This window comes from Fusarium fujikuroi, chromosome FFUJ_chr06, assembly GCF_900079805.1.
Source record: "Fusarium fujikuroi IMI 58289 draft genome, chromosome FFUJ_chr06".
NCBI lineage: Eukaryota > Fungi > Ascomycota > Sordariomycetes > Hypocreales > Nectriaceae > Fusarium > Fusarium fujikuroi.
Window position 1 is genome coordinate 2,210,912 of NC_036627.1, and position 16,340 is coordinate 2,227,251.

At 50.8% G+C, this 16,340-nt stretch overlaps 4 protein-coding genes; 1 reads left to right on the forward strand and 3 right to left on the reverse strand.

Annotated features, from left to right (window-relative positions):
• Positions 1-1,021: 1,021 nt before the first annotated feature.
• FFUJ_06035 (uncharacterized protein) lies at positions 1,022-1,909 on the reverse strand (the record flags this gene model as incomplete). Its single annotated transcript, XM_023579314.1, has 1 exon — positions 1,022-1,909. The coding sequence occupies one exon, from the start codon at positions 1,907-1,909 to the stop codon at positions 1,022-1,024; it is 888 nt and encodes a 295-aa protein (XP_023432173.1).
• A 956-nt stretch (positions 1,910-2,865) lies between these two features.
• FFUJ_06036 (probable PEST phosphatase interacting protein) lies at positions 2,866-6,822 on the reverse strand (the record flags this gene model as incomplete). XM_023579315.1 has 5 exons in its annotated part: positions 2,866-3,035; positions 3,095-6,224; positions 6,279-6,565; positions 6,619-6,723; positions 6,780-6,822. 5 exons carry the CDS (start codon positions 6,820-6,822, stop codon positions 2,866-2,868), a joined length of 3,735 nt encoding a protein of 1,244 aa, XP_023432174.1.
• An 854-nt stretch (positions 6,823-7,676) lies between these two features.
• FFUJ_06037 (related to CDC39 protein) lies at positions 7,677-14,418 on the forward strand (the record flags this gene model as incomplete). XM_023579316.1 has 5 exons in its annotated part: positions 7,677-7,793; positions 7,851-7,928; positions 7,992-8,316; positions 8,371-14,324; positions 14,380-14,418. 5 exons carry the CDS (start codon positions 7,677-7,679, stop codon positions 14,416-14,418), a joined length of 6,513 nt encoding a protein of 2,170 aa, XP_023432175.1.
• Positions 14,419-14,833: 415 nt separating this feature from the next.
• On the reverse strand, positions 14,834-15,769 carry FFUJ_06038 (related to phenazine biosynthesis protein phzC; the record flags this gene model as incomplete). Its single annotated transcript, XM_023579318.1, has 1 exon — positions 14,834-15,769. The coding sequence occupies one exon, from the start codon at positions 15,767-15,769 to the stop codon at positions 14,834-14,836; it is 936 nt and encodes a 311-aa protein (XP_023432176.1).
• Between the last annotated feature and the right edge of the window lie 571 nt (positions 15,770-16,340).

The following is a 16,340-nucleotide window of genomic DNA, read 5'->3' on the forward strand; positions in this document are numbered from 1 at the left end:
TTTAATTACACAGAATAGAACGAATAGTCGATGAATGCTAGTGACGCCAGGTGGTGTTGTTGTTGAGTTACACTACCTACACTAACCAAGGTACCTCTAGCAGTGAAGAATGATGCTCAATGCGTTGGATTGTTGGCAACAGAAAGAAGGTGGAGGGGCTTTGAGGGGCTCTGGGAAATGGATCAGCCAGAGAGCATGGGTGAGTGTTCCCCTAAGCTACCTTACCTACAGCAAGATGCTCAGGTACAATGGGGGGTCACGACAGCCCGAGCCCAGACAGGCCCAGCCAGAGGAGAGTGAGTGTGGATGTGGATGGAGGGGTTGAAAACATGCATGTGCACTGAAGAATTAGTTAGTGAATTTCCGGACAGGAAGACTTCAATTCGATTACCAGTTCAATGTGTACCTGAGGTAGTGTACCTAGGTACTAGTTAGGTAGATGACTGGAAATTGCTGCGCTCTTCAAGCAGTATGAAATAAATGCTATTTTCAAACAATGAATACCATCGTATTCTTGGATTGACATCACAATACTTTCAGCCATTGTCAATGGTGGGTTGCCATAAAAAGATACTGCCAACAAACGGTGAAAGTGAATCGCCCGCTTTAAATACCCATCAACGCCTTGGAACCTTTGACCGTCGGTAGCCAGGCAAACGACTCATAAATTACAATCCAAAGGATCCCTCGTTGTGAAGCAGAAGCGCACGCTGCTATTCTTAATAAAGCCTTCGTTCTTTGACTAGGTAGTCAAAAACAAAAGGAAAAAAGGAATGGGAAAAAAAAACCAAGCCAGGCTCTACCTACCATGAGCTCGTCATCGAATTACAGTCAACTTGGCATGCATATCGGATCAGCATAGTCTAACTTACCAGGCAGTTTCCCCTGCATAATAAACATCAAATTTTCAGCTGGCAACACATTCTTATTCCAGGACTGCATATCATAAGCCACGGGTATCTGCTTCCACTCATTACACTCAGTCTCTCTCTATATTAAGGCCTCGCAAAACTTCCCTCCTCTACAATTTATTACGTGACGTTCGCCTTCGAATGCTTGAAACCCCTTCCTCACTATAACTCGTTCCGATACCCGAATCCTTGTGTTGCACATCGTCGTCGTCATCGTCAAAACTACCCTCATCTTCGTCATCAGCGTCGGCTCCTGCTCGAGGAATTTCAGATAAAGGCTGTTCAGGGTCCGCCTCTGGTTTGATGTCGGGCTCGTACTTGAGCGGCTGCTGTCTTCCATATGTTGGAAAGGTCTCGGCGCGATCTGTGTCCTCATCTTCATACTCATATCCTTCAGCCTCAAGCCTCCTGGTCTTGTCATCGGCATCTCCAGGCGGTGACCCTGAAGTCATGCTCCAAAGTCCCCAGGCAACACCCATAAAAATAACTTCAAAGGCCCAAAAAACAAGGGTCAAGGCGATGAATGTTGAGATGCGATAGTGAACCATCATCCACCGGAGACCACGAAGCTGAGCTGTGAGCTGAAGGTAGGCATGGTAAATCTGAATGGTCTGGCCCGCTTCAACCTCCACATACGCTGACCTCGGGAGATCCGAGGCTTTTGAGAACAAGACTCGCTCGGCCAACGGGATGACGATTGAGTTCGTGCTTGAACCTGGTGTGAATAAATGGTAAAGCAGAAATAGCACTCGAGACGCAACCGATACTAACGGGTCAACGTAAGGAAATAGAGCAGGCCTGCGTGAAGTGAATAGTACATTGGCCCCTTCCAATCCTTGGTGTAGCGATGCGTGACGTTCCGCCGCAGCATGCAACCCAGCATCAGCTTGTGTGTCGACCATGTGCAGGGTAATCATGAAGTTACCGCGCTCCACGTTTGGATTCGAGCGAGGCATCGCTAAAATTAACGACACATCGTACTCCTGCTGCGTCTTCATTGGCGGCGTTTGAAGGGAGGCGATTCCATACGGGTTGATGCCAGAGCTGTAACCATTCTATCAGTCAGGCGAGCAACATAGCAACATATACAGCATCATAACCCACCCATATTGGAGATGTAATGGCAAAGTTACGACCTCATGAGGAAGGAAATTCTGGAAAAAGAGCAATGAAGCAATAGCAGCCGTGCAAAAGAGGGTTGCTGCTGTCGAAACGAGGAGTGCGGTGTTAACGACAGCTCGCTGAACAGGTTTAGACGTGATAACACGGGCGGTTTCTTGTAGGGTTTCCTTGTCAGGCAAAGTCAGTCGTGTATGGATAATAAACAGCAGAACAACTGACCATGCTATAATGCTTCAGATTATTCAGGTCATTAATGTAGACGACATGGGTATGAGTACGAGCTAGGAATCACAGGTTGCGAAATTGAAGGGAGCAAAGGTCAAAGGGAGTGAGTGAATGAGTGGCATGTAAAGGCGGCAAGCTAAGGTACAACCAGCTCTGGACCTCCGGCGGCCTCAACGTCATAATTCGGTACGTACCCACCTTAGATAGGAGGGTATTCAACTTCACGGGGCGGACAGCTCAAGCAATTGTAGAGGATAGGTAATTTCGACACATTAATTCAGAATATCTAATGTTTCCATAACATCTACATACGATGATTCTTATTTCCATGAGGTGATATAGAAGAGCAGTCGTTTCAATCTTTCCCAATAATCGTGACACAAGTAAAAAAAAAATCAAAATAGTCTGAAGCAACAACAACAACAAGGCCAACGCTTCCTTGCCAAATATTTGCTGTACAAGATAACAACGTAACGAAAAGTATAAATCAAGTCGTGAACCAATTTCGTCGGGGCCCTTTTCCTGCCGTAATCCTAACCTACAATTCAATCATTTTGCAAGAAACATCTCAAAAATTCGTCCATCAAGTCGCTCATATCATAAGAGTCTAGCACGCCGCAAGGTAATTGCTTGGGACCAGCCCGACACTTCCGTCTCCGCCGTGGACTTCAGCCTCCCACCATCCGTCGTCTTGATGACGGAGGACCGCAAGATAGTCACCCTTGCCAAAGCTCAACTCCTCGGGAATGGCTGCTTGATACATATACAATGCGCGTGCTGTGAAAAGGTCATGTTAGTCTCTTCCGCTCTTCGATACTGGATAATCAAAGACTTACCATAATGCAGGATTGCTCTGCCATCTCCCGTATACAGCCGAGACGGATCAGCAACGCTCTGACTACGTTGACGGGTACTACCATCGTCATAGTAGCTCATGGCTCTCGAAGCAGGGCGGCTGCCTCGACTCCTCTGAGACCCGTAGGGATCATCAACCGGCGCGAGCTGAATTGCCATGTCGCTACCTGCATAGCTGCTTCCGGGGCGATTCTGCTGGGCATAAGGTGAAGGAGAAGGCCCGCGGCTAGCGGCCTGCTGAGGTGACTGGGGATAATACCCCTGGGCAGAGCCATGCTTCTGTGGTGAGCTCATGACAGACGGAGAGCGTTGGCTAGCAGCGTAAGGGTTGGGCGAAACCGATCTGTAGCTCATGTTGTCGTTCATAGGTGGCTGTGGAGACACGCTACGAGCTGGTGCTGGCGAAGTTGCTCTGGGCATATCAGAGCCTCTGGTGCCAGGTCGGGAGCCAGGCGACGATCCGTAAATACCAGATCCGCCACGAGACATGTCACTTCCCCTTGTGCCTGGTCGCGAAATAGGAATTCCGCGAGTGTCCGATCGGGGCATCTCGCTTGCTTTGGTTCCCGAACGTGCCACAGGTGGTGTACTATAGCCGCCAGTATCTCCTCTACCCATGTCAGTGCCCCGAGTGCCTGGTCGAGGCATGGATGCTGAGCTATAGCTTCCAGGCTCGCCGCGTCCGTTATCGGTAACTCTAGTAGGCTGTCGTGACACAGGGGACGCGCTGTAACTACCAGACTCGCCCCTGCCATGGTTAGTGGTTCGAGTTGCCGGTCGTGAAGCACTTGGTGGAACGCTCTGGCTTGGGGGTGGCTCAGATCGCCTTGTTTCGGTTGCTCGAGTGTTGGTCCTAGAAGCAGTACTATTGAATCCTCCTGGCAAACCGCCTCCACTCTCAAACATGCTTCGTGTTTGTGTGGTAGCCTTCTTGGTCGCTTCCTTCATTGCCCTGGAAGTCACTGCAGGTGGTGGGACACCTAGACGTGAAACTGGGGTTTGGTAGGATGGCGGCGGTGTTCCTCTCTTTGCCGCCGCAACATCCGGGTTCACAGGAGTCGGAGCTGTGCGAGAGGCTGAGGCTTGTCTTGAAGCAGCCTCTGATGCTGGCGCCGGAGTGGCAAGCCCGGAATAGTGATCAGCGGACATTCTCATTGATGACTGCTTGCCTAACGTGACACCTTTCAGCTCCGCAAGGGCCAGAGCGATTGGGTCTGTTTCCTCGGGTGTCTGTTCGGTGGCAGCTCCTGGCTTCTTCTTTGTGTCAGGGGTAGATACAGGGAAGACATTCTGTCCCACTCCTAGAGCTAGACTGGCATTGGCATCGATGGGCTCGGGACTCTGAGTACGTTCTTTGGTGACAACACTGCTGGATTCTTGTGTTTGCAACAGTGGTCGGCGAACGGGACTACCCGAGTTTTGCGTGCTCGGTGCGTGCCATGTGTTCCTGTTTGATGACTGAAGATCCTTGTTGCTCTTGCGTCTGAATGGGCTGTGATTTTTTAAGAAACCACCACTCTTCTTCTTAGCAACTAACTTGACTGGGCTCGGACCATTGCTGACAGCGGGCGCCGGAGCCGGAGCCGGAGCAGGAGCTGTGACTGTCGCCGGAGCAGGGGCTGGTGCCGGCGCAGGTGCCGATACTGGTGCTGGCGCTTGAGTTGGGACTGGGTTTGGCTTTATAGGATCCTGCTTGACAGGTGAAGTTTTGCCACTCGGTGGTTCCACACTAGAGAACGAGTTGGGGTTCGAATAATCACTATGGGAGTCTCTGCTCGAAGGTCGAGCAGATGTTACCTGTGAACTCTGGTCCGAGATGGGGCTGGGCCCAGTCCTGCACAGCATCGTCATGCCGTCCAGGGGGTAAGGGTCGTGTGGCACGGCTGCAACAGCACCATGCTGGTTGGCATCATACGATGCATGACCTGCAGGTTGTTGGCGGCGATACGGATCCTCCATTGGTCGCCTTACTTCCAGAGATGTTCTTGCATCCATTGATTGTCTTGCATCAGCACTGGGTCGAGACTGCATGGAAGGCCGAACTTCACCAGAGTGACGCATCTCCAAAGACGGTCTTGGATCGTGGTGTCGCATATCTGAATGTCGCATGTTCGCGTGTCTCATATCTCCAGATCTGCCATCAGCGGGTCTCATCTCCAGAGGCCTCATTTGCTGTTGCATGTGGTGTCCTGTATGGTGAGCAACCTGCTGGGACGGTTGCTGACGCTGAGGAGAGTACTGCTGCTGGGGGTGATGCTGCAGCTGTGAAGGGTGCTGAAGCTGAGAGTGGTGCTGCAATTGGGAGGGATGTTGATGCTGGGAAGCATATTGCAGTTGAGCGGGGTGCTGCATCTGAGAGGGGCGTGGTATCTGCTGTTGACGCGGTTGAGGAGGTGCCTGGATTTGCTGAGGTTGAGGCTTCTGAGTGCCAATTTGGAGTATCTCGTCAGGGGGCAGCGTTGCTGGCTTCTGGCTTGGAAGGTCGCGTTTGCTTGAAGCAACTTCTCTGTGCGCCAGGTCGTTGGCCAGAGCAGAATTTGGATCATGATGCGACTCGAACGTCGAAGGTTGAGGGGACGACGAACGGAAAGCAGGGTTGATGCTGCGAGGAAATTGAGCGACAGAATAGTTGTCGTCTTCTGACGTCTCAGATTGGTTATCCGTCACATCTCCGCGACAGAAGTTGATATACTTGGGAGCGTCTGGGATCTCCTGGCCGGTTCCCTTTTCTGTAATGAAAGTGATGATGTCCTTTTCCACATCCATAACCTCCAATGAGAGTCGGATCTTTTCGCACGACGAATCGTCACTAACGCAAACTGTGGAGGCGATATTGGCAAACGTCCACAGGCTACTCTTGGTGAAGTCGAGTCGTTCTTCCTCCAAATCTTGGAATTTATCGGCGGCTGACTTCCACTCTCTGTTCCATCTTGTTGTCGTGTCTTCGAGTGCTTTAACCGCATTCTCGTACTCCGTATTGGAAGTTGCCAGGCTGATCTGTGTCTTTTCGAGTTTGGCTTTGTTGCGTCGTTCTTCCTGGCCCATTACCATGTGGCCTTGAGCAAGATAACCCTTGATCTTCAAGCACTCTTGCTCATACTTGTCTCGTGTCTAGAACCAAAGTCAGCTTCAGTGATAATGGAGAGTCGAGAAGAGTAGTCTAACCTTGTTGACCTGCTGTGTCTGCTGCATCTTGACCTTCAATAGCTTTTCGACGGTATTCTGAATAATCTTTCGTCGCTCCTTCATTCCGCCAGCAAAGGCAGCGAGTGGTTCCTCAAGCTCTGATTTCATTTCTGCGCCAATGAGTTGGTGCTGCTTGGCCATTTGTTCGACTTCGCCTCGGACGGTATCCAACGATGTCTTCAATGTACCAGACTCCTGCGATCCTAAGGCTTTGCGACTCAGGTTCAATAATTTGCGGGAGTATTCCTCCTCAATCGACGCTCGAGCTGCAGCATATTCAGTCAGGTGGATTTCTTTCACTAACTTCACTTGTACGCACCGCCATAGAATGCTCGTAGTTCATCGCATGTAGTCTTGGCCGCAGTCATGCGACTCAGCAGCGGCGCCACGCCGGCATCTTCTTTGCCCCAAAAGTTGTTTGCGACTGCAGTATCAGGTATCAGTCATGGAAACGTCAAGACATCGCCAAATTTTGCTCACAAGACAGCGCAACGGCTGGAGTTTCAACCGTTGATGCGGGCATGGTGCCCAAGGGTATTCAATTTCAAATGTCAAGACAGACGGACGTGGTGTTGTTTACAGCGAATATGGATGATTAAGGACCAGCCTGAGTCGCACTGCTCTCCACACTAAGCACAGAGGAAGCGAGACAAAAAGGATATCTGGTATGTAGCCCTTTCAATGGTGATAAAGGGAATAATGTACGGTGAAAGGAGAGCTAGCTGTATTGTTTTGGTGGCGTATAGCTGTTGGCACAGCAACAAAGGAAGCACTGACCACCGGCGTTGGTAACAAGGAAACCTTGGAACGGCTCACGTGATGCGGGTATAGGCAGTTTGGATCCACTCGACGTATCGGGATTTGCCGTTCTCAAGGGCCTTGTCATTTTCAGTTACAGTACCTTGTCCTCCAAACCCAACATCGACCACCACCTTGTGTACAGACGTTCTTGACGATATCGATACTTGCATCACCACGCGCCATAAATATTTCGGGTCTCGTTGGCTTATTTGACGCCGAATCGCTACGGACTCCCCCCCCCCCCCACCCCTGTCAGTTTGTAGCGTTTTCGGCGCCCTCCCTACGACGAACGCCGAGTACGACACGTACCTCCAACTCCACCTTCAAGTCGAGTCAGGCTCACGAGTTCCTCTCTGTTCGACTACCGTTGCACGATCGCGCAGTCTCTGCAACGTCTCGACGACCGCTGTTCGCAGCTTCATCGTGCCGCCCCCCCCCCCCATGTAGGCATCTTATATACGGACTCTTCCTCCTTCACACTTCCCCGCTCGCTCGTTTTCTGAGCCCTCTGGCCTGCCACCACAACGAAAGCAGGCGCTCATTCATCTCATCTCCCTCCGCCGCGAATACAACTCCATGGTCCCACCACCTCGAGCGGGATCATTTTCGCCCAATCCTGCGCAGATACTACAGACGGGTGCGAGCCATTCTCCTCACCCATCGCAGGCCGCCATTCTCAGTGCTGGCGCAAGCCCAAGCGCCAGCAGTCCAACGGGCACTAATTCCCTGACAAAGATCGTCGTGGCACAGGTCTATCTTCTGCTCAGTACTATCAAGGAGGACAAGGACCGTGCTAAGTGGGAGCTGCAAGTTGACCAATTGAACAAGGTTTGGCTACACTATTGCTACTGGACATATTCCAAGTTTGCTGACAATGCATCTACTTAACAGCTCATCGATGAACACGGAATGGAAGTGTTTACCAAGTATTTCACCCGGCTCGTTGCCGGCAATGCGCCCCAGATATTCCCTGGCCTCAACAGGCCCGGCACAAGCCCGAACAACTATCACATTCTTGTTGCCGAGATGCAGAAGATCTCGCACGATCCCAATCAAGCAAGCAAGATTGCTGAATCAATTGAGAGTGCCACGGAGGACATCTTCCGCGACTTTGATCTCTCTACCTTCATGGAACATTTCAAGCTCGATGCATTAGAGAAGACCATATTAGCTCTAGCCTTTAAGCTCACTTCTCGAGCAGATTTAAAGACGAAAGGTTGGTCCATTCCATTAGGAAGTGTATCCCGGGAGTATTCTAACATCAAGGCAGCCGACGCTATATTGTCTACTAACTTTCCCTCCTTCATCGATATCCTTTCTCGATTTGACCTCGACGCCCATGCCGATTTAAGTCCATCTTTCATCGCCCTGATTCTGGACCGGTTTCTTCAATATCATCCTCCGAGCTTCAATGCTTCTTCTATGCGCGAATTGGAAACACGTGTCATCAGCCGATGGATGGACCAGTCTCCCGAGCGTACACCGCCTTCCGAAATCCTCGCGGCTCTCGATCTCAGTCGAGTGCTCGCTGATAGGCCTTTCAATGGGCTAGTTCGATATATCCAAAAAACGGGCATCGATTTCACCAGAGACGAGGAAACATGTGTCTCTTATTTACAGAACCGCCCCAGCGGCTTGCAGTTGGGTCCCGAACAAGTTTCAGCTGCGATGACCTTCACTGCCATTAGTCAAAGCCCACAGCAAGATACTGGTGTTCTGGTTGCTGCGCTCAGGAGAGTCCTACCGAAATCATTCGACTGGATGGAGGTCATCATTTTGTTCGACCAACCATCGACTCGTGTCTCTTCTCAGCAGTTCCTTCGACTTTACCAAGCTTTCTTGCCAATTGCACAGGACTCCAAGTCTGGCTTGATAGTGGATATTCAGAGGTTATGGGGCGGCGTTTGGAGGAATCCCGAGGCTCAGCTCTCTTTTGTTAGTGCCTATGCCTCTTTGACTCCCGACCAGCTAGACGCGACGACAATTCCCGGACTCCAGCGCAGCATTACTATTGAGGAATACGCAAACTCCCCTGAGAATGTACAAGAGCGAGCAATTGTCGCCGTCAAGCATCCGTTAATATCCGTTGCCGCGCTCTCCTCGATCTTCAATGTTGCGCTTAGTTCCATGATGGCGTCGACGAGTATCGAGGCCAAGAGGCTCTTCCAAGAAGTGGTAGTCCCGAATTTGGACATCTTCCTGGTCTCCGCCTTCGAAGTACCTCGGCAACATTGGGCCCCAATGGCTGTAGAAACACTCAATTCTTTGTTCGAAAATTTTCTCTATAAGCGTTCGCCCCAATACGACTTTGTTCTAGATAGTGTCTGGAGGAAAGACAAGAACTGGGTCATTCAGCGCTTGGTAGACACTCATGCTGTTAAGCCGATGGACCTCCCGGTTATTCTTGAGCACGCCGTAAAGCATAACTGGCTTGACACACTGGTGTACCAGTCGAATGGATTTGGAGTCGATTTAGCCGCTCTGGCCCATGCTGAGGGATATTTGGATTTGTCCAAGTGGGCACGGTTCAATGCTGAGCGGAGTGAAGAGATGTATAGTACTCTGCTTCAGTTCTTGATGATAAAGGCCAACTTGGAGAGCCAGTTCCAGCGAGGAACTTCTGATGACTCTTCTGTTAAGAACACAACGACTCTCCAAGTTCGTACCGTATCAGCATTACTGCGAATTCTTGAAGACTTTTCGCCCAGTCCTCCTAGGCCAGAATTGATCCTGGTTCAGCGCGCTTGCATTATTGCTTACCCCCGACTGATCAACTATGGCGAGGGTTACGACGATGTCATCGACGCCAATGGAAGGGATGGGAATCTCCTGTCTCCGACCGCCAATACCAGGATGGAGGAACATTACAAGAAGATGTATAGTGATGAAGTGCAGGTTCGCAATATAGTCGAGGTCTTAGATCGCTATAAGCATTCCAGGGATCCTTTGGATCAGGATGTTTTCGCATGTATGATCCATGGGCTCTTCGATGAGTATTCTCACTATGCCGACTATCCTCTGGAAGCTCTTGCAACAACCGCAGTTCTATTCGGTGGCATCATTTCGCATAAGCTCGTTTCAAACTTGCCTCTTCAAATTGGACTGGGCATGATTTTGGAAGCTGTGAGGGATCATTCTCCTGATGAACCTATGTACAAGTTTGGCCTTCAGGCACTGATGCAGTTGTTCATTCGCTTCAGAGAATGGCCTGCGTTCTGCAGGCAGCTCTGCCAGATTCCTGGACTCCACAACACGGAAGTTTTCAAAAAGGCAGAGGAGGTCGTCCGTGAGCACGAAGAAGAGTTGGCCCGTGGGCGTAACGGCGCCGGAACACCTCATGGTCTAGGATTTCAAGGCGATGGTTTCCCTAATGGAAACTCAGATGAACTGACCAATATTGAGCGTCAAGCGCCTGCGTTTGCTGCTTTGAACGTCGATCCGCCGGCTATGGACGTTGAGTTTGAAGATCCTGACGAGGGTGCTCAGGACAAGGTCCAGTTCGTTCTCAACAATATCACCGAAGGTACACTACAGGCCATGTGTCAAGAACTTCGAGAGACCGTGGAGCGCCGACATCAACAATGGTTTGCTAGCCACCTTGTTGAGGAGCGCGCCAAGATGCAGCCAAACTACCACCATGTTTATCTCGAACTGGTTAAGCTATTTGAGGACAAGGCTCTCTGGAGTGAGGTCCTGAGGGAGACTTATATCAGTGTGTGCCGAATGCTGAACTCAGAGGCGACCATGCAGAACTCAACGGAAAGGACTCACCTGAAAAATCTCGGAGGCTGGCTAGGTCTTCTGACCCTGGCACGAGATCGTCCCATCAAACACAAGAACATCGCCTTCAAGCAGCTTTTGATTGAGGCTCATGATACGAAGCGACTCATTGTTGTTATCCCGTTCGTGTGCAAAGTTCTGACTCAAGGCGCCACATCGGCCGTTTTCAGGCCCCCAAATCCATGGCTTATGGATATTATCCATTTGCTAATTGAGCTTTATCACCATGCCGAGCTGAAACTCAATCTCAAGTTTGAGATCGAGGTCTTGTGCAAGGGTTTGAACCTCGATCACAGGAGCATCGAACCTTCGGGCGAAATTCTGAACCGACCCATCATTGAAGAACCGGCAGAGACACTTCCCCCTGAACAACTGGACGCGTTTGAGAACCTATCGCTCAATGGCATCGGCTCCGGTGTGGGTGCTGGACTCTCACCTCAGGCTCTTGCGCCAACCATTCCTGATCTTGGTCCTCTGGTTACTATCCCCCCGACTAATGAGATGGTGGTCAGCACTACTCGTCTTCACGAGATTGTTCGTACGGCCCTCAGCCGTGCTCTACAAGATATAATCCAGCCTGTCGTTGATCGCTCTGTTACAATTGCCGCCATATCTACGCAGCAGATGATACATAAGGACTTCGCTATAGAGCCTGACGAGAACCGTGTACGCAACTCTGCTATTAGCATGGTGAAAGCCACTGCCGGTAGCCTTGCCCTCGTTACGTCCAAGGAACCCCTTCGTGCCAACTTCACCAACTACATGCGAAACCTCTCGACCGATCTCTCTCAAGGGCTCCCCGAGGGTACAATTATTATGTGTGTTAACTCTAACCTGGACCTAGCCTGCAATATCATTGAGAAGCAGGCTGAGGAAAGGGCTGTGCCTGAAATTGAGGAGATGATCGAACCGGAGCTAGAGGCTCGTCGACGACATCGCCTTCAGAGACCCAACGATCCTTACTTCGACTCAAGCCTCAGCCGGTGGGCCATGGCTATTCCTAATCCTTTCAAGTTATCACCGAATGTTAATGGCCTCAACCCTGAGCAGATGGCCATTTATGAAGACTTCGCCAGGCAACCACGAAGCGCCACGCTTCCCACACCTTCACATGGCCCTTCAGCATCCGATGCGACCAGATCTTTGGCCAACGAGGTGCTACAGGATCAATTTAGTTCTATCCCTAGTATTCCGACTCCTGCAGAGACCCCCTCAATTCAGCAGCATCTGGGTGCTCAGATGCAGCCCTATGCGCCCCCTCATACCGCTGCTAATGCAATGACTAACGGTAGATCACCCGGCTTCCAGATGGATGTTCGTAATCTAGCCGAGCGGGTCAATAAGCTACTCCAGGAACTCATGAGGGTGGCCACCGAGTCTGCCCATGAACATTTCCTGGATCTACCGCGCCCATCTCCTCTTGTGGACGTTGTGGACGCGCTCGTCCAGCACATCATCAAGACTTCGCAGAACCATGAAGATTTTTCCATTTACGCTGCGGAACAAATCATTCAGCTCATCTTCTCACAGGTTGACGACAACCTGGCTCTCGAGAGCTTAGTTCATGTTTTAGAGACGCTTAGAAAGATCGCTGGTCCTGTTCTCAACAGTCGCGTTCGAACTCTCTTCAGCCAGCAGCCTGGCTCCACCTTCTTGAGCCTACCTCTGCTCGCGGCCTTGGTTCGGACGGACCTTTTGGATTGGAGAAACATCGATCTGGCTATGTCGAAAGCACTGCAGGCCCGCAAAGAGGGATCTCTTGACTTTTTGGAGCACCTGCTCGACCTCACGCTGCTCGACTCCCGCCCGATTGCTTTGTATGCCGACTTTGCCCTGACGCTGGACGCAGCTTGGTCATGGATCTCGGATGACCCCGATTCCGCCGCTGGGCAACGCATCAAGTCAAAGCTCAGCAACTCCGGTCTGACACGGCTGACTCACGCTGACAGTCAGGCTCTCCAACACGAACAGATAGAATATGTTTTCGATGAATGGATCCATCTTTGCCGAAACCATCATGCTTCTGAGAAGGCTGTCACGGCGTTCGTGCAGCAGCTGCACGCTAAAGGGGTTATGCAGAACAGGGATGACCTCTTTGTCTTCATCCGCGTCACCATCGACCTGTCGATTGAGCGCTTCGACTACATTGTCCACAGTGGTTCCCTTGCCGATGCCTATGTCATGGTAGATGCCCTTGCGAAGCTCATTGCAACGTTCATTGGGATGGGCTTTGAGCCAACATCTACTCGCCCTGCATTTATCGACTCAGTGCTTTCACTTATTGAGCTCATTCTCGTCAACCACCATGTCAAGCGCGGAGAGCAGCTGAGCCAGCGCGTTTTCTTCAGATTGTTGTCCATGCTCTTTTACGAAATCCAGGGGATTTCAGAGAGCCTAGCTGAGGATGAGCGTCGTGAAATTCTTCTGAGGATCGCTCGGCGACTGTTCAAAATCAACCCCTTGTATGTTCCCGGCTTTGTTTACGGCTGGATGTCTCTTGTTCAGCACCGTGCTTTCATGCCAGCAATTCTGCAGTTGCCCAACGGTGTTGGCTGGGGCCCCTTTTCCGACCTGCTCTGCCAGTTACTCGACACTCTCGGTGATCAGTTGAAGGTTTTCGAGGTTTCTAACGTTGCCAAAGACATCTACCGGGCCTGCTTCAAGCTGCTCGTCATTCTACAACACGACTTCCCCGAATTTGTCGTGGCCAATCATGCTAAGCTTTGCTCTAGCATTCCACCTCATTGCACGCAGCTCATCAATGCTGTCCTAGCTGCAAATCCTCAGCAGAGTCCTAGATTCAACGAGCTTGGTGGTAAGATCCAGTTCGACGATATGCGCCTTTTTGCCGGTCTCATGAATGAGGCCAGCGTGACACTTCAGTCTCGCAGTCTTCTCAAGGTCCTAGACCAAGCACTTCAAGATGGACCAAATGAAGATATCGTTGCCAACATCACACACGCCATGACACATGACACTCCAAAGGCATCTACTTACGGCCATGTGCCTGTGGTCGCCAACACCAGCGTTATTGACGCTGTCGTTCTATATATCGGACACCGTGCTGTTGAGAAGGCAACACAAACTGTCGCAGACCTGTCCCTGACTGGTGACGAGAATGAAGTGTCACTTCTTTCTCTAATCATTCATGAACTCCCTGCCGAGGCCAGGTATTATATCCTTGTTAGCCTAGTCAACCAACTTCGATATCCCAGCGCCCACACTGCCTTCTTCAGTCAGGCGCTCCTTTCCATCTTTGCCAAGGATCTCGGTGATCCTGAGGAAGATGAATTCCGCGAGGACATCACCCGAGTGCTGCTTGAGCGACTGGTTAGTTTCTGGCCTCAGCCATGGGGTCTGTTGTACACTGTTGTGGAGCTTGTGAAGAATGAAGACAAGTATGGATTCTTCAAACTTCCTTTCATCGATGACGAGAGTCATGAGGTCAGTCAGATGTTTACTTGCTGTTACACGGGACGGATACTAACATTATCTCTAGGTTGCCAAAAAGTTTGCAGACGTGCTTCAACGAGCATAGGCCGTGGGTCATATAGTCACACCGCGATGGAATGAATAGGACTGGGTAAAGCGTCACAAGGAGGAATCTATAGGAGAAACGTATTTTATTATCGGCGGAACTCTTGGTTTTTGACGGTGCATCATTATGAGAGAGGCACGGGGCGTTGGGTCCAAAAAGAATTCAGATTATAGAGGCGCAAGTGTTACTACGGCCTTGGGGCAGACTCGTCTGGGGGGGCGAGTATGTCTTCAGGCCAATACCACATTGCAGTAATACTGTATCACTGTACGATAGTCGTTACGATGTTGTCGGAAGAACATACCAGGCGCATGATTGGTTTCGGAATACTGCCCTTTTGGTTAAATACGTGATAAGATTTGGGTCCTGGGTTTTATAGAGCGGTTGGGAACAAACAGTATGTCTTCTCTCTCGATTAGATGGTGACATGACCACGCATTACGGGAGTAGCTGTTCCTGAGAGCTTGACCGTGGCGATCTTGGACTCTTTTACATCAACGTCAACTACAATATTACTCTCCCTGCCCATCTCAACACCCTGGTCAATCTCATATCTGAAGCCATGATCAACTAGGCTCGACTGTTGAAGCGAAAGATAGCTAGAGAGAGCGCTCGCAGCACTGCCTGTCGCAGGATCTTCCATGGATGCTTCCATCATTCTCGAGCGGATGGAATAAACTGTTATGCCGTCGTCTTCACGCTGGCTATTGACAACATAGTAGTACTTCAGCAAGAGGCCGTTTTGCCAGCCGTCGTCAAGCAGTTCGTCCACAGACAAGTTTATCCCGCTCATCTCAACTTTGGCTAGATGCTCGAGATCCGGGAGTTTGATGAGCGCAAAGGTCATGCCATTGACGATACTGAATAGCGGGGCCTGGAGCTCGGATTCGCGTATCGTAGGGTCCTGGGATATTTGGGCAGCGACCGGGGCAGACAGATCGGCAAGAGTCTTCCTGTGACGACGAACATTGTGCGGGATAGCAGCTTGGATATAACCAGGGCGGGTCTGGGTGAGAGAAATTGGGCCTGCCTTGGTAACGACGGTATCGACACCGTGGGGGATAAGGGTAACAGCGGCGCCGATAGTCGGGTGCCCAGCAAAGGGGATCTCTGTGCCGACTGTAAAAATGTCGATCACTCGGCGGGTGACATCACTGTCGACATCGGTATCAGGACGGGGTTCGTGGATAAAAACGGTTTCTGATAGATTGAATTCCAGGGCAATTCTTTGTTTTTGCTCTTGCGTAGGCTCTGGTAGAGTTCTGTCTGCGGGAATCGTGACAACGGCAAGGGGGTTTCCTCGATATCGAGTGTTTGTGAAGACGTCGAGAGTAACAAACGGAAGCTCCATGGGTTAAGCTTTGGTGGCTTTCAGCTGTGAAGTAGCTTTCAGTAGGACCAAGCAGATCTGATAGATTAGGTACGAGGCAGACACAGGAACAGTAGACGGCCAGAGCTTGTGAATCTCGATAGCAGGAGCTTGCTTTGGTGGTTGGTAAAAGTATGACGATGATGGAGGGGGAAGATTGTGGTGGGGTGGGGTCGATTGACAGGATGGAAAAGTAAAAAATGACTCGAGGGTCTTTTGGGCTGAGGGGAGGGCTGGGTATAGGGTAGGGCAATCTCTCCCTTCATGGTGGATAGGTAGGCTGTCTTCGGCACATCCATTCACTTAGGTAAGGCACAAGTCTGAGGAAGGGTGAAGCGGAGCAAAGGCGGGGATCTTCAATTGACCAATCATATAATAAGAATTCCTTAGCGCTGTCCTCGACCTGCCCGACAAGACGGCTGCGGCGGCCTGAGGCAAGGAGTACGAGGAGAGGCGCCAAGACACGAAGAGTTCGACGAACGACGGGACTTGCAAGGAAATGGGAGGGAGGCTTTTCGTAGGCTGGTTTTCGAGTGATCTACGGCCTAAGTCT